The 18431-nt window shown below is 37.5% G+C and overlaps 1 protein-coding gene and 1 pseudogene across 1 annotated transcript; both read left to right on the top strand.

Moving 5' to 3' along the window:
• The first annotated feature begins 13724 nt into the window (after positions 1-13724).
• On the top strand, positions 13725-15038 carry LOC149229951 (ethylene-responsive transcription factor 9-like). Its single transcript, XM_089375958.1, has one exon. The coding sequence runs from the start codon at positions 14022-14024 to the stop codon at positions 14634-14636; it is 615 nt and encodes a 204-aa protein (XP_089232084.1). The 5' UTR covers positions 13725-14021; the 3' UTR covers positions 14637-15038.
• Positions 15039-17457: 2419 nt separating this feature from the next.
• Positions 17458-18171, top strand: LOC149229950 (UDP-glycosyltransferase 92A1 pseudogene; annotated as a pseudogene).
• Positions 18172-18431: the final 260 nt, after the last annotated feature.

Genomic DNA, 18431 nt, shown 5'->3' with positions numbered 1-18431 from the left:
TGTCCACTAGCCTCGCGATTGACACTTCAGCTGTCGAGGAGATGTTGCGCACAAGGGTGACCAACGCGATACTGCTACCTGATGGGGCACTCACTACATAAAATGAGGCCGACAGGCCCACGGTTAGCAGTCTAAAAGGGGTAGGATTAAATATGGCTACGCTCCCTCAGGAGATTCTCTACCTCTTGTAGGATGGAGTCACCACGGAACTCAGGGCCCGGGAGAGTCGCGCTCTACAGGTGATGAGCGAGTAGCGCATTAATATCAAGCAATTGGGCCTGCAACGCAACAAGGCAGTAGAACAGAATAAGAAAATCATGCAGCTAGTGGAGGAAGCCTGCCGAATGGTCCCATAGTTGGACATTTAGGCAAAAGAACCGGTTGAGGCGTGCTTCCATAAGTTGGCCATAGGGGTGGGCGACGCTCGAACAAAGATGGCCAGGTTTCAGCTGGAGCTAAACTTGCAGATTGCAGAATTGCAGTTGAGGGCTCAACCTTCAACTCCACTGGAAGTCAGGGAACAACATACCACCACGGTTACAACAATGATAGCGGCGGTTGACAATGCAGTAGTAGATTGCATGCAACTTTTTGAACAGGCATTCGAGGTCCTGACCACTCTGCAGGAGGACCCGAATGTAGAGTGCCTGGAGACAGAGGCGCGCGAGCTACAACAAAAATATGACAAGGTCAAAGGTACTGCGCAGACGGTCGCCCTTATACAGAGGCTTGCACGGATGTAGGAGACAAAGGCGCTTAAGGAACAGGTGGATGTCACTCGACACAAAGAAGCGGTCCTAAAAGCGCGCCTACAACCATGGATAGATGAAGCATATATGATCACAACTTCCATTGAAGGGAAGCTCACGACATTGCATGCCACTCAGCAGAAGATTCAGGGCAGCAGTTCAACGGTAGTCACCGAGCAACGAGTGGAAGAAGCCCAACAGGCGGCTGCTCCTTGCGTTGCCGAGGTTGCGGTTATCCAAACGGAGTTGGGAGGTCTTCGCGCTAAGATCTCCGCACCTGCACAGTGACTCGAGAGTGAGTCACAATGTTTGTATTGGGGGCATGTTGGGTGCGGGATCCCCCAAGGGTAGTTTTGGGGCTAAAATCCCATATTTTGGTCAAATTTTGTAATCCAAGTGTAAAGACTCCACATTTGGTGGTTGCGGAGCGCGTAGATGTTAAAGAGTCATAGGGTTGTCCGCCCTTATTTTGGTAATGTAATGTCAGCTGTAAAAGACCTACCCATGGTCCGTGGACCATGGGATTGTATAAATAGAGCTAAGCTCTAAGTTAGAGGAATTAATCAATCAATCAATAATCAATGAAGATATGATGTATGAAAGATAGCTCTGAAGTAGAAGTCTAAGTCTTGGGTTGTAGCGTAGGTAGAGGCTCTGCAGTTGAGTGCACAGAGGCCTAGAAGTTCGTAGCTGAGTGTGCGGACCCCTGCAGCTAAGTGCGCAGGGCAAGTCGAGTCTGTAATCATCCGGAATTATCAATAAAGAGAAGTATTCTATAATTTATGCATCTTTATTTCCTATTTACGCATCTGTTATATTGGGTATGAATTTCACTTATAATGCTTATATGATGCGTGAATGTATGTAAATGTGTTGGTTAAGTGAATGCAAGTAAGAACATTTGTTTACGCGAAGCTAACTAAGATCAGTTAATAAGATAAGTAAGACACTTAGCCTAGTTTGGGAGATATCGCAGTTCACTGCCCTAGCAGCGCGAAAGTCCCTAAGCCACATGTTAGGGCTGCGTGAAAGCCAATTGTACCCTTTCGCGTAGGTATTGAAGGGTGGAACAAAGGGCTACGCAACCTGTGCGAAGGCAGGTATAGTCGAAATAAAACTGACATCACAACCATCTCAAGGGTGCGAAAACATGGTTCCAGCATCCCCCCATACTGCTTCGGGTGAGACTTCAGTCTGCGCTCTATGGGCTGATGCCAAAAGGGCGAGTAATGTAGGGATTTGTTTGGATAACTAACGTTGAACCTGGGTCAGGCCCCCTCAAGCCAACAATATGCATGTGTGATTCATGTGGATATTGGTGTCCACCCACATATTCCACTTGGAACCACGGCATTGTTTCTTTTAGTTTCCTTAATTGTAGCATAGTTTACTATTTTTGGAAAATTTTCATATCCTAAAATTCCGGAGTCGTTTTGAGGCCCTAACAGATGTGTTTTTGGAAAATGGGAAAACTCATAACCTATAGCATGGGTTTGTAGTGAAAATTTGTATTCCTCATAGATATTTCTAATGATGTATCATATGCATCATACAAAGATCATATTCAAAATTTACGACCCCGGAAGTTGGTGTAGCAATTAACCCCAACAGGGGTCCATAAATGTTTTGCGCTTCATATCCTAGGGTTAGGTTTTGGGATGTTTATGGTCTTCCCTTGTTTCTCAATAATAAAAAGGCCTGTGAACCTCATTGTAATAAAATTCATGGGCATGTAGTCAACACATATCTTCTCAGAGATAAGTTACTATCACCTAAGCTAGTTTATTTCCATTCTGCATGTAAATAGTTTTCAGTATCTTGTTATCAATGAATTGAAGTTTAGTTTTTGTTGTAGCTCTGTGTTTCTATTTAAATATGTATTTCATTTCATTCCTACACAAAATATGGATCAATGGTATCAGAGCGGTTTGTTCTTTCTCTTTTTTTTGTGCATGTCCCCAACGAGGTCAGGGTATAAAGAGTTAGGTCTTGAACCTTTACAAGACTAACCTCGCCAACCCCAATGACCTCCCATCACGGAAGAAAAGAAAGATGAGGGATTAGGAGATCCTTTTAAAATATTGCTCGAAGAATCCCTCAAGTGACAAAGGAACGCGATGATGGACATCTTTTCCTAGATCCTTTGGCGGATTCCTACAGGCAACACATCTTCATCCACCAGCCACCCTGGAGGCGCACTCCATTTAAGGTACAAGTCAACTTTAACATTCCCATATTTCAAGGCCAGATAAATGTCGTAGATAAATGGTTAAATCTATAGGAAGGATATTTTTCGGTTCATGATTTTTCCAATAAGGAAAAGATTACTTTTTCTCTCCTCAAAGCATCCCCCCGCATTAAGGAATGGTGCGAAACCTACTATGAGCAGAGGGATGAGAGGGAATCCTCACTATTTTCAGTTGCGCCCACTTGGAATTATTTCTGAGACGTCAACAAGGAACAATATTATCTTGTTGGCAGCTATGAAGATAAGTACATAAAATGGACAACACTACGACCAGGGAGGGACCAAGACGTGCTAGAGTTCACAAATATTTTTCATACCCTTCACACAAGATTGGGTATCAAGGATTCTGAGCGGAATCTAGTAATCAAGTACTATAGCTATCTACAAACATACATCGAGGACGCAATGGAGTTCCTGGACATCTCCTCGCTTGGCATCACCTATCAAGACGTTATTAAGAACGAGCAGAAATTTAAACACAAGAAGCAAGACTTTTGATCTGCAAATATGAAGCAAGGGGAAGGTACTTCCAAATCGCATAACAAAGGACAAATCCAAGGCGGGGTGACCCAAGAAAACCCGCCAAAGCTGCAAACAAAGAACAACACCATGAAATCAAAGAAGGACATAGGAAAGTGGTGTGAGTTCCATAAGAGCCCCACTCACAACACAAATGAGTAGAAAGCCAAGCAGTGACTGATGGATGCACTAAAGGCTTCAGAGTCAGATGCATGTTCCGACTCTGAGTGAGAAACCGATAAGGAGAATGACAAAGGGAAGTAGATTATTGATGCGAAGAATAGTGCCACAATTGCCACCACCAAGATCCAAAAGATTGGGCCCGAAGATCCAGAGGAAGGGGAGCGTCTCTTCCACTCACAGATGTGGGTGAAGGGGTCTCTGTTACATTTCATTGTTGATAGTGATAGCCAAAAGAACCTCATTCCAGCAGAGGTCGTTAAGTAGTTGGGCCTACCAAGCACACCAAACTCACATCCATACACCATCAGGTGGCTCCACTAGGGACGAGATCTTCGCGTCGGCCAACAATGTCATTTTCCCTACAACAGCAAACCCTTCACGGATGAGGTATTGTGTGACGTTGCTCCTCTTGAAGTTTTTGATGTATTATTAGGCCATCCATAATTGTGAAAGCATCATGTTGTGTATGATTCGGGGCCTCACACTGTTATTACTTTGGTCAGTAAGTTTTACAGAATACCGGAGGTACCCTCGCCTACTATCATCTCTTTGATCTCTTCTAAGAAATACAGTAAGATCATATACCATACTAGGAAATTTGTTTTCTTTTTTATTCATTCTAAAAGTAAGGGGAATATCATGGCCACATCCATGGCCCTCGCGAAGGGTTCCATCGTATAGCATAAGCAAGTCGATAAGGTTGTGGAAGAATACAGGGACATATTCTCCTCGCCCATAGGGGTACCTTCGCATTATCAGTTCAAGCATTCGATCGATCTGATTCCTGGAGCACCTCTACCCAATGGGTCGATATATTGTTGCTCTCTTATGGAAAATGAAGAAATCAAGCAGTAGATTTAGGAGTTGCTACAAAAAGGGCACATACGACCAATTTCCTCACCTCGTGGGAGCTCGATTGTGCTTGTACAAAAGAAGGATGGGACCTGGAGACTCTACATTGATTATCAAACACTAAATAAAATCATTGTCAGGAACATGTATTCAATCCCACATATTGATGACCTTCTTGACCAGCTCAAAGGGGCCAAGTATTTCTGCAAGATGGATTTAAGCTTGGTTATCACCAGGTTCTAATAGAGCCCACGAATATATGGAAGACTACCTCCAAATCCAAGGAGGGCCATTTTGAGTGGTTGGTCATGCCTTTCAGGTTAACAAATGCCCCTGTAAATTTTATGAGATTGATGGATGACATCGTGCAACCCTTTACCAAGTCATTTTTGGTTGTATATTTGGACGACATCCTCATCTTCAGCAGGAGTTGGGAAGAGCACTTGCAACACATTCGATAGGTCCTTCGAAACCTGCGACAACACAAACTATGTGCCAACTTGGAGAAATGCACCTTTGGCATGAGACAAATCCAATATCTGGGTTACATCATTGATGAGAAAGGTATGCATGTGGATCCATCTAAGATCCAAGTCATTAGGGATTGGCCAGCCCCGACCACTCTAACAGAGCTTTGCAGCTTTTTGGGCCTTGCTAATTTTTATCAGAGATTCATGTTCGGATTCTCTCATATCAATTGGCCTTTGAGCCAAGTTATCGAGGGCAGAGCAAAAGCAAAGTTTTTAAGGTCTGAGTCCCAATAGAAGGCATTTGTTGAGCTAAAGCACCGCCTCTACTCTGCACCAATACTCACATTGCCAGACCTACAACAACCATTTGAAACTGAGACAGATGCCTCAAACTATGTTATTGGTGTAATTCTCACCCAACAAGGGCATCCGATGGATTATATAGGTGAGACACTTTCTGACACAATTCATAAATACCTCATCTACGATAAGGAGATGTATTCCATCATGCAGGCTTGCTGACAATGGAAACATTTACTTCTGGGCAAGGAGACAATTATCCACACATATCACCGACCCCTGTAGTTTATACAGACCCAAGGGAAGTTGTAGAACGATCGCCATCAGAAGTGGTCCACATATCTACAACAATTCCATTTGAATATCAAATACACGAAGGGAAACACCAATCATGTTGCACATTTCCTCAGTTGACCACTGATTGCAGCATTAACCATTGTTCTTAACTCTTGCGACCATGAGACCTCTGGATGGTTGCAATTATATAAAAATGATCTAGATTTTAACACCACATACTAGAGGCTAGTGGATGGCAAGCAAGTTCCAGACTTCCACCTCCAGGATACATTATTATGCTACCTGAGGCGATCTACATTCGGGTCCCAGGACACTTTGGTGTGGAGAAAATTGTTGTTGTACTACATATGTATTTTTATTGGCCAAATATCCGATAAAATGTTGGAAAATACATCAGATCCTGCACTGCCTGTGCCATCGTCAAGCCAACTATTAAGAAGAAAGGCTTGCATACTCCTATACCTAGCCCTATTCAGCCCTGGGTATCCATCTCCATGGACTATATGTCTAGCCTTCTTTCTACCAAGAACGACAACGACAGTGTATTTGTGGTCGTTGACAGATTTTCTAAGATGGCCATATTGGTTGCCTGCAAGAAGATTGTCACAGCAGAGGCCACTGCCAGACTCTTCTTTGAGTGACCGTGGGTACATTTTGGGATCCTGCAAACCATTATATCAAACTGGGACAATATGTTACAAATTGCGTTTTGGTCGAGCCTTTGGTCATTGTTGGACGCTAATCTCACCAAGTCAATTGCATTCCACCCCTAAACTAATGGCCCAACAGAGATGCTCAATATGATGATTATGCACATACTACGCATGTATAACTCTAACCATCCACGATGAGAGTCTTCCCTATGTCTAACACAGTTATAACATGGCTCTCCATAGCTCGACTGACCACAACCCCTTTGAAGTGAGCTTGAGATTTCAACCATTATGTACCCTTGATGTTGTACTATCTTTTGCAAATACATGGGAATAATCTACCCATGTTCAGTCCAAAGCTAATAAAGCCACCAGGTTTATTGAACACATTCAACACATCCACCAACAGGGTCACGACATACTAGAGAAAGCCAATGCAAAATACAAACAACGACATGATTAGCATTGGGTGCCCCATAAGTTTCAGGTGGGTGATAGTTTGGTTACATATGTAGAAAGAGTGCCTCGTTGGAGCCCATTGTAAGCTTCGACCACTATGATATAGGCCTTACACCAAGGTTGTGGGAGAACGCTTTCGAGCTTAGTATCCCCCCATTCCTTGGCTTTCACCCCATATTCAATGTGGATTGCCTTCGACCATACTTTCCACCATTGTTGGACACATCAGACATTGTTAAGAAGTTGACACCAACAGAGCTCAACCCGGATTGCATATTGATCGGATTATGGACACATAGATCAAGAACACTAAAAAATAGAGGATCCAACTATATCGAGTTGTTAAATCTATCCAAATCTTGCACCAAGGCAAGTGGCTCACCAGGGACCAAGTTCAACAGAAATTTCCCCATCTCATGGAGGCACTCAATGCAGTGGGGACCATTGCTTCCTAAGGAGGGAGGACTGATCCAAGTGGATATTGGTGGCCACCCACCCATTCCACTTCGACCCACAACATTGTTTCATTAAGTTTCCTTAATTAAGACACAATTTACTATTTTTGACAATTTTTCGAGTCGTGAACTTCTAGAGCCATTTTAAGGCCCTAAACGACATTTTTTGGAAAACAGGAAAACCCATTGTTAATGGTAAGGGTTTGCAATCGAAAGTTGTAGTCCTAGAATATATCTTTCTAATGAGGCATTGTATACGTCAAATGAAGATCGTATGCCAAAGTTACGACCCTGGGAAGTTGGTGTACCAACTAACCCCAACATGGCCCAAAAACTTTTGGTGCTTCATCTCCTAGGGTTAGGTTTTTGGATGTTGGAGGTTTCCCTTGTTTCTCAGTAATAGAAAGGTCTATGAGTCTTATTGTAACACAGTTATGAGGCATGTAACCACCACATCTCTTCTCAAAGATAAGCTACCATCGTCTGAGCTAGTTTATTTCCATTCTGCATGAAACAAATTTTATTATTTTATTATCAATGAGTTAAAGTTCAGTTTTCGCTATAGCTCTGTATTTCTATTTAAATCTGTATTTCATTTCATTCCTGCACAAATTTGAATCATATTTCTTTAACAAATATTAACTCATCAATAAATAAAATAACAATATCATATTTCTTCATAATAAAAACAATCTATAATTTACCCAAACTTGTAAAAACCATCCGTCATAATTTTTTTAATATTCCATTTTAATTTATTGTTTGATTATCATCCTCATCCAATTTCTCCTCAATCCAAAAGCATCCTCATCCAATTTCTCCTCAATCCAAAAATCATTCTCACACCGACAATAATACTAAGGTTAAAACCAACTTTTCAAACGCAAACATTCAAAAACAATTAAAAAACTAAATGTCATCGAATACACAAAAATATTTTTGTGTGAAGATTAACCATTCAAATTTTATCAATTTATTGAAAAACTTATACATTTATAAAAAAATTAAAAATTATCTCATTCAACTAATATTTTATATATTAAATTGACTCATACACTTTATATTTTACATTATTCATTCTTAATTTGCTTAATCTATACAATGACATTTAGTACATAAATAAAGTTATAAAGCTTCCCTATTAATTTTATATGTAATGTTATATTCTTAACGATGACAAGTCACAAACTTTTATACTTGAAAGAATAAGGCCCACTAACCACCATTATGATCTAGGGGTTCTTATATTGACTTGTCTATAACTATTTACTTTAATAAAGGTATGTATGCCATTGTTTAAAAGATAGCATTGACAAGTAACCATCATTATGATCGAGATTAATTCCTCATTGTTTTTAATTGTTTAGTGTACGTCATTTTTTAAGATTAGATCTATGGATGGAAGATTGGGTGACCATTTTCGAAATTCTTTTGTTCAATTTAAGTGTGTTTATTTTGATTTGCTTTTAATGGTTTAATATATGTCATTTTTGAAGATTAGATAGCACATAGATGGAAGATAAGGGACTTGTTTTTAAATATTATGTTTAATTGAAATGTATTTTACGATGGAAAGCAAATTATTCTAACTTATAATTTTATATCTTATATTATACTATTAGTTCATTGCCACTTAGATTATATATGGTAGTACATTTTGATTTTATATATATATATATATATATATATATATATATTTTTTTTTTTTAAATGTAATGTTTTAAATATTTATTATTAAATTTTTAATTATTTTATAAAATGTTACAAATTATATATATATAAAAATTTTAATTAGTTAAATTATTAAAATTGTTTTTAAAAAAATACTTATTTCATTTAAAAATAAATTTGATCATGAATTAAAATTAATTATTATTTATGTAATATGAATTATAAGGTTGGTAATTTTGGTTGAAATCTATTGAAAAAAAATGTAAGTTGTGTAATTCTCAATCTGTAAAATTAGAGTGTTTCAATAATTTTTCAGGGTATTATATATATATAAAATCTGGTCCAAAATTTTATCTCTAAATTTTGAAAAAAAAAGAGAGATTATTATTAGATAGTAATGTTAATTGAAAATAAGGTGAAAATATTTAAAACTTGGGAATTTCATATTTGAAAAATAGAAATAAATGAAATTTAAATATATAAACAAATTTTTGAAAAAAAAGTTAAATCAAATTTAAAAATTAAAATAAAATAATTTAAATATTAATTTAATTTAAAAATTGTTAAAATTACAAATGTTAAATTGAAATTATATAATTCATGCCTTTGAAAAATTAAATTAATATTATTGATATATTAAAAAAAAATTATAATAATATTTTGTAATAATAATTAAAAATTAAAAACTATTATATGAGAAATGAACCAGACTTATCTGGTTGGATGGGCGACAGTTAATTCCCGGGGATTATATATGTATATTTTTAAATACTCTACTTATTAGTTCTCTAAATCCAATGATTAACATATACAACCTGGGCATTAACTTGTCCAGCAAACTAGATATTTTCCACAAAACTAAAAACCATTATAATAGAGACCGCCATTCTCAGGAAAAGACGGTGAGAATAAAATCCATTAAAATAAAATAAAGAGGGAAAGGGCAATTATAATAGAGACCGCCATTCTCAGGAAAAGACGGTGAGAATAAAATCCATTAAAATAAAAAGGGAAAGGGCAATTAATTATTGGGAGAAAAAAAGTGGGCATTTTGTCCTCACAACGCATGTTCCTCATGGCCGCGAATCGAACACGCATCAACATAGATGCTTCCTGTGTGGGGTGAATTAAAATAAACAAATCGTACGACGGTAGCGTATCCTGGAACCTCTCTTTCTGCACGGTCGCCTTCACCGTGGACCACAAGCAGCGGCGGCACCCGCAGCTCTCACTAGAGTCCGACTCCCCTTCTTTCTCGGCTATGCTTCACCCAACAAGCCCCGAGGCCCCCACACACAGCGACTAAAAAGAGCGAGCATGTGACGCTCGCCCTCCTCCCTGGGGCCCGATGTCAGCCATATGCAAAGTACAAAGGCGGCGCCGTTCTCGGCTCACAGGAACAGGCACTCTATTATTGAGGAGCTACCCCACCCCTGCCGGCCTGCCTGCTTTCACGACAATCCACCCACCGACGCGCACCTCCATAATCACTAATAGGGAAGAGCTAACCAGCCATCCCCAGGGTATTTAATGTCGGGGGATATGTACGCCGGTTAACGCGATAATACGCGAAAGCCAAGTTTCCGCATTAATTAATATTTTGGCTTTCGAGTGTTATCAAGCTAAGCTGCGTCCCCGAGCATTAAATACCTTAAAAAAATACCTGGGGATGGCTGATTAGCTCTTTCCATCACTAATAGGCGAAATTGATAACGCGCCGTTGCCGGGGGCAGTCGGGAGTACCGTGGAATGGGCTCCATAAAGTGAGTACAAAGTGCGCTTTTCCCGGCCGTTGTAGTCGGAATCCAGTTAAAACAAATATTGCGTGATCGGTATCTTTTAATTTTGTTTTAGTAATTATGAGTTAATTTAGAGATCCAAAATTCACGGGACATTGATTTATAGTTTCGTTAAATTTAGGGAAACTTTGATCTGAAGTTTTCTCCTCTTTCGATTGGAATCGAATCGCCAAAATTCCCCAAAAAAATATAAGCGAATCCGATAAAACGATCACCCAAATTCCTGGAAAAAAAAGGGGAAAAAAAAGCGGATCTGCAAAGCAAACCGCGGCATGGAATATGTCAACTTACCGATCTCTTTCGTTTTGGGTAGTTAACTTGAACGTAAATTGATTGTAAATTCTGGATTTTTTTTAAATGCGATGGATATTATTTTCAGAATATTTTGGATTGGTTAATGATGTAATGGATAAGAATGATTTGAGTATGTTTTTTGTTCAGTTAAGAATTGTTTTTTTTTTCTAACGATGTAATGGTTTAAGAATTGTTTTTTTTCATAACTACAGATATTTCGTTTTCATTGTTAGGACCACCAGTAAGTAATTACAAGTGGTATAGTTTTTTTGGAATAACAATGATAGATTTAACTTGTATTTTTCATAGCAAGTGGTATGGTTTTTTTGAATAACATTGATAATGATGGTGTCCCAATGGCTTTGCTAATTGACATATGATAAAAAAATTTACTGTTTAAAAAAAAGACAAAAATAACCAGATAATCTAAATAATATTCTTGGTTTTCACTTTTATTTGAACTATAATTAATCTGTTTGATAAATTTGTAAATATTTTGTTTGACTAAATAATTAAAATAACAATAATACTATGTAATTTCTATATAAATAATAATGTGTATTTTAGTTACCAATTTTTCTTACCTTAACAAATTTCCAGAATATAAACTCATCCTCCCATCAACATCAATTTTTTTTATCACTTTGAAAAGTTATAAAAAATATCATGAATATGAGTTTGGAGATAGTTAACCTAAATGTAACTGAATTGTAAATTTTGGAAATTTCTGAAATTAGATGGATATATTTTTTCACTTTTTTTTTTAATTGACTGATATGATTTTCTCCATATTTTGGACTTTGCAATGGACACAAGGATGATTGGGTAATTTAAGTGGTTAATACTCATGATGTTGGTCTGTCTACTTAGATTTGATGAACAGTTGTGTTTAATAAATCTGCAAGCTATTATATGAGGCCAAGTTAATGCTTTGTAATGTCTGATAACATGATGATGTATTTTAGGTATTTATTATTTTTATAAAAGTAAATTTATTTTTATATTAACATTAATTTATTCGGTCTGGAGTATGTTTTAAAATTGTATTTTTTTGAGTAAGAGTTGGTCTTTCTTACATGTAAAAAAATAGTTAACAGTTGAAGGCACAAAATCGAGAGGCATTTGGCATGAGTGAAAACGCCTTACCTAGTAACTTGGTTTTCCTTCAAAGTTTTAGTCAACCTGCATTCCGTAATAGTATCCAGTAATGACTATATCTTCATTATTGTTTTGACAACTAAATTATAAAAAAATATTCCCCTTCAAAAAAATCAATTTTTTTTATTAATTTAAAAATTATAAAATTATAAAAAATATCACGGATGTCTGAGACGAATACTCATAGTCAACTGTTATACAGTTATAGTAAGATACATTCCAATAATTTTGAGGATGCAACAGTACCATAGGTTTCGTCGAGTGTACGGTTAAGAATCATTAAAGTTTAGTCAAGACAAGCAGGCGAAGTTGACGGGGAACCCTACCCAACACTGAAAAAATCATACCCCACCACATTAAAATGACAAAAAAGTTTATCGGAAGTGCAAAATTCATTAACCTAACTTTTACGTATTTCTGATTTCCAATTCGTATTTCTGATTTCCAATTCATGCTCCGTTTTTTTTTAACTCTTTTATGTTTTGACCTTTTTACTAATAAAAAAATATATTTTGAAATACTAAAATAAATTTAATATTTTAGAATTTAAATTATAGGATATAAATGAACTTAATAGGTTGTAAAATTAATATATATATAAATTTGTTAGATTTTTTTATTTTATTTTATTTTATTTTTTCCAAAAAATAGATAAGGTAAACATATACATCTAATTTAACTTTCTCACTAAAATCTAGTTTGTTAAGCCATCTAAAATTTAAAGGTTTTCAAATTGTCTAGCAATACAATATATTTATTACTCCTAATATTTATATAGCTAAAATAGAGACAGAAACATTGTAAAGTCATCATATGAACTACATAAAATGTTCATATAACATGACTATGCTAATCATCTAGTTACTTAGTTACTCAACCAAGTCAATAGGTGTTAGTAACTCATCCAAGTCAATAGGCGTTGAACCCAAAAACTATGTATGAGGAAGGCAAGGGATGTGTTTCTCAATCCAATTGATGATACAAACATTTTGAATTTGGATTTCACACTGGATCAATTGAAATTCCTAGTGAATTTCCTAGAAAATTGGAATGGCCCAACAGAATTGGACACAACTGCTTTCGCCACTATGTTCTTCATAAGCCTATCACTACCTTGACCACTATATTCTTCATAAGCCAATATAAATAATCTATCTGTTAAAACTCAATATATCTTCCATGGGAGTGTTCTCAACGTGTTGTTTTACCTTTATTTCCCAACTAAATATCTATTAAATGACAGAAAGAGAATGACAGAAGAGGGGTATTGCAATGTTATGTCCGAGACTTCCCCACATTACCACTACGTCCTCTACCCCTGGCTGAGCTTGCTCGACCTCTCTTGCGGCTCTGACCCTGATCTCCTTACTAGTTTTAAAAATATAAAAGAAAATTGTTTGCTTAGTCATATGAGTTTTAACATCACACCTCGATTGCATTCAACATGAACCACATCAATATTTAATATCACTGGATTTTTCCATATAATATTTTGACCCAATAACTTTTATATAACAAAGTGTGTTAACAAAACACTACCCTATAATACTAAAATTATGTGAATTTTAAAACGCTAATTTTTATCCAATTTTTGAACCAAATTAACAAATAATAATTTAAAAAAATACAAACCCCATGGAGTTTACACTACACGCTCAAAAAACACCATTCCAACCTCCGCAGTCATAACTTTTACTACTCGTAACAACACTAACAGCAGTTTAAAACTACGCCGGGTTTTTGAAGAAACGCAATAAATACAGCCGAGATGTTGGAGATAAAGCTGCATCACTTCTCGCCTGGGCGCCCTTGTGTTTAGAGTGCCTGCTCTTCGTACCGTCGGCGAGACTCGATCGTGTGAAGCGCGGGATCTGTTTGTCTGTGCAGAGAAAAAGAGGCCTGGCCGTTGACGCCATGCCGATGGCGAGAGTAGGGATAAAGATGGAGATAGGAGAGGGCGACTGCGAGAAAACGGCGTCCTATGCTGTGAAGGGAACGCATTTCAGAGGCGTGAGGAAGAGGCCGTGGGGGAGATTCGCTGCAGAAATCAGAGACCCCTGGAAGAAATCCAGACTCTGGTTGGGCACTTTTGACACAGCCGAAGATGCCGCCCGCGCCTACGACAATGCTGCAAGAAATCTCCGCGGTCCCAAGGCTAAAACCAATTTCGCTCTCCAAGACGATAGCACCAGCATTGCTGTAATGTTTAGCCCTGGCGCCACACGCGCCATCAATATTCAGCGACAAGAGTGGCCCATTTTTTATTCCAGACAAGAGCCCTGCGCTTCCATTCTCGACAACGATCGAGCTTCCAGTTGCGTTATCCAGCGAGGCGGCTCGCAACATCTGACGGTGGAGAATCAGGCCAACCCTACTAAAAAGCAAAAGCTTTTGTTTGGCATTCAACCCTTAGAATCATCTCGAAATTCGCAGCTGCAGGCGGATGTAATGACCTGTACATCTTCACGGCGGCCAGCGCCCTTGTTACTGGATCTAAATTTGCCCCCAGCAGCTGACGATGTCGATTAACTCATCCCACAATTCGTAAATTTCAGAAGGCAGGAATGTTAGAGGCAGGAACAACCTCTCTAAAGTAGCCTGGCACCAGGTTGGAATTTCAAAACAGAACCATCAAATTTGAGGGTTGGAATTTCAAATTAATTATATTTAATGGCAAACCACACTAAATTATAATCAATCAAATTTCAAATTCCATCCCTGCCGGGCACTGCTAAGTCTCCCGTGTAGGAAGCCAAGAGACTTTTGTCTTCTTTACTTGATTTCATGTACAATTTTGCGTCCCATTTATCCCAAAAAAATTCAGCAATTTTACAGCTTCATGTCTATTCATACATTTAGATATTTTGGAATTAATCGCTCGTATCATGTATTTTTTGATTGAATGGATTTGGCGAATTGACATCAGGAATTGTTTAATGAGAGATTTGTGTTTCACACCCCAAAGCTGTGTTGATGACTAAAAGTGTACCTTTATATAATTATTTAATGTCCACCACAGTCGATGTAAAATACTTTCCTGGTCGAACCCGGGTCCCGTAACCACCCTATTAATCGGCATTCAATGTTACTGTGCTGCACCTGGTAATACACGTTATTAGGTGGAAAAGCAATTCAAAACCGACATTAAATATATTGTATGGTCAAGTTAATAAACTCGATCAGTGTTATATGGTCAAAAAAAAAAAAAAACTGTGGTATAGAGGTTGTTGGATGTGAAATCATTTCAAATTTAACAGCATAGCTGAGGTAATAATTCCAGTTGGTGGTATCCATGTCGTTGGATGTGAAATAAGTTTTGTTAGTCGTATTCAGAATGAATGGAAACAAATTCAAATTCATCAACAACAATAAATACCAGGTAAATTTGTAAATCTAAAAATGTCATTAAATATTTAAATTTTTGATATTAAGTAATAAAAATTATATATATAATTAGATAAATTTTATATTTATATAATATGGAGTTGATTTTCACAGCTGTTTTTCTTAAACAAAACTATTATACCAATTAAAACCTCAAATTTATACATATCAAGTACTAAGGCTCTAAGTAGTTTATATCATTGAAAATATATTTCCAAAAACAAAAATAAAGATCACTAAACATTATATCATTAAATTCTAATTAAAAATCAAAATCTCATACCAATAAAATTTTATTTTAACGAAATATTATAAGCATTAAAAACTCAACAATTAAACTTACTTCATTTGAACAAAATATTATATGAATTAAATAATAAATACTGGCACAAATAATTAATTAGAGAGGTGAGATTGAAAAATTGGAAATAGTATTAGAATTATGTAATTATTATATTTTGTTTTTTATTGAAATTTTATAATAAAATTATGAGTTTTAATAGATTAAAATATATTTTTAATATATAAATCAATTCAAAACTCGAAAATTATATGTATTTGATTTATACACATTACACAATTAAATCAGATCATAAGTGTGATGTTTGACCTTTGTAGAACTAGAGTGAACGTTGACTGTTTCAGGTGTAAAATTACTTATATATTTAAAAATAAATTTTAAATAATAAAATTACAATTTAAGTAAAAATTATTTTGCTAAATTCTATAAATAAATAAAAATATCCAAAATATATAATAGTTTGGCAGAGTCATTTTGATTAAAAAAACATAAAAACAAGGTTCTCTATCTACGAGAGGTCACCATAATTTACTTATTCTATATTCCAAGTTTTTCCATACATGTTTTCCAAGTTTTTCTATACATGCTTTTCTGTTAAATTGGTCAGTATCACTAATTTGAACTTTCAACTTTCCATAGTCCAAATACCCAATAGATTTCTCAAAGCACTGATTCCATGATAACTCGCTGTTTATTATAAATATCTTTACCAAATATTCATAAAAGGACTGGTCTACCAAGGCAACAGTTAAAAATATTTGTTTCGCTGTTTCATTGTTTTTGGGTTGTAAAATATGTAGTTTATAGTGATTCAATCCTGATTTTGAAGCTCCAAAAAGATTTAACAATTTTTTATCCATCAAAACAATTCTATAATTTAGTCCCAATAACCAAGATTTTCCAATATTTCTGTGAGATCTATTCCAAAAAAAAGCCAAATTTTCCGCTGGTTAGACTTGGAGTGGATTCATAGAATTTGGTATGAAAACCAAATCTCCTTACCACAAAGATCCATACGAACAAATCTAGCTACTAATGTACGTACAGTACACAGCATCAATAGGACCAGATATTTCTTATTCCGGTGGGCTACTTCCGTAAAGTATTGATTACGCAAAAAGAAAAGATCCTTCAACTACGGCGCCTCTCCTCGTCACTTGAATTCGGTGTGACGCGCAAGTTGCTTGCGAATCGAATGAAATGCCCTCTTCAAGTACGGCGCGTAACATGTGACGTGAAGTCGATCCACGGCAGTTCCTATTTCCACCTCCATAGCAAAGTTAATGCTATGGAGGTACACCCTCTGACGGCAGCAGCACCGTAACGAGAGTTTTGGATGCATGTTTTGGACCCATATCCATGCATGATACCATGACCTATGTACATGCATTTTCTGGCAGCTCCGTCACTCCAACTCCGGGAGGCTCCACGGTTCAGCGTAATCAATGCAAGTAATCACGGCATTAATGTTATTAAAATAACGAGACCATTCAAATTTGAATTCAACCGCCCAAAATTCAGCGCTCATCCATATTTCAGCAACCACATTTCGAATTCCTTCAGAATAGCAGTCTCCAACACATGAGAAAATCCACCGGCAGGCCGGTTTGGGCAGTCGGGCCGATCCTACCCTCTTCGTTGCTCTCTTTGTCTCCTTCAAATACAATGGTTGATTCGAATTTTCTACAGCGGGGCAAGCAGGCAGAGGTAAAGTCTGCAAGGGAATGCTTGCAGTGGCTTGATTCACAGGCGCCGTCCACAGTGCTATACGTTTCGTTCGGAACTCAGAATTGCATATCGTTGTCAAACATGAGGGCGCTAGCTCTGGGGCTAGAATCGAGCCAACAGCCTTTTATTTGGGTCGTCAGGCCTCCGCTGGAGGCCCCGCTCAATTCAGAGTTCTCGACAGAGTTTCTTCCGGAGGGATTTGAAGAGCGAGTGAAGGAAAAGAAAGCAGGATTGCTTATCAGAAAATGGGCGCCTCAGCTGCTAATCCTGTCCCATCCTTCAACCGGAGGGTTCCTTAGTCACTGTGGATGGAATTCGGTGCTGGAGAGCCTAAGCCGAGGAGTGCCCATCATCGGATGCCCCATGGCAGCCGACCAGTTCGCGAATTCGAAGCTGCTGGAGGAGGAAGTTGGGGTGTGCATCGAGATGTGGAGGGGCAAAGAGGGAGAGCTGAAACGCGAGACGGTGGAAAGAAGAGTAGGAATGTTGATGAAGGAAGAAAATGGCAATCGAGTGAGACAGAGAGCCAGGGAGATGAGCGATGCGGCTTTGAAGGCAGTGAGTGAAGATAAAGACGGAGGGAAGAAAGGGTCATCTGTGTGTGCTGTGGATGACATGATAAGAGAGCTTACAATAGGATACCAGGCCTAGAGTTGTGTTGTGTATGTAACCCGTCTTCCTCGTTCAGTGCTAGATTTGCATTTTAGCAGAAATTGAATCATAAAGATTATGTGTCTCACAAAAAATATACAGTATGGAATGCTCCTGAGGCCCTTTCCAACTTGTGACAGATCTGATGTTAAATTTGCACCCTGCTAAAGAGTAACTAAAATGTTTCAATTTCTATGATCTGTATCGGAATTTGATGAGACCTATGTGTAGTGCAATTCAAGTTGTGTGATCTGTGTAAG

Source organism: Pinus tabuliformis, chromosome J (genome assembly GCF_031772625.1).
Source record: "Pinus tabuliformis cultivar Carrire ecotype Pingquan chromosome J, CPIR1, whole genome shotgun sequence".
In the NCBI taxonomy this organism is placed as follows: Eukaryota; Viridiplantae; Streptophyta; class Pinopsida; order Pinales; family Pinaceae; genus Pinus; species Pinus tabuliformis.
The sequence above is the reverse complement of the archived record's forward strand: the minus strand, read 5'-3'. Positions and strand labels throughout refer to the sequence as shown.

What these genes read in the sequence shown, in the direction of transcription:
- LOC149229951 (XM_089375958.1), top strand. Translation starts at nt 14,022, where the DNA reads ATGCCGATGGCGAGAGTAGGGATAAAGATGGAGATAGGAGAGGGCGAC.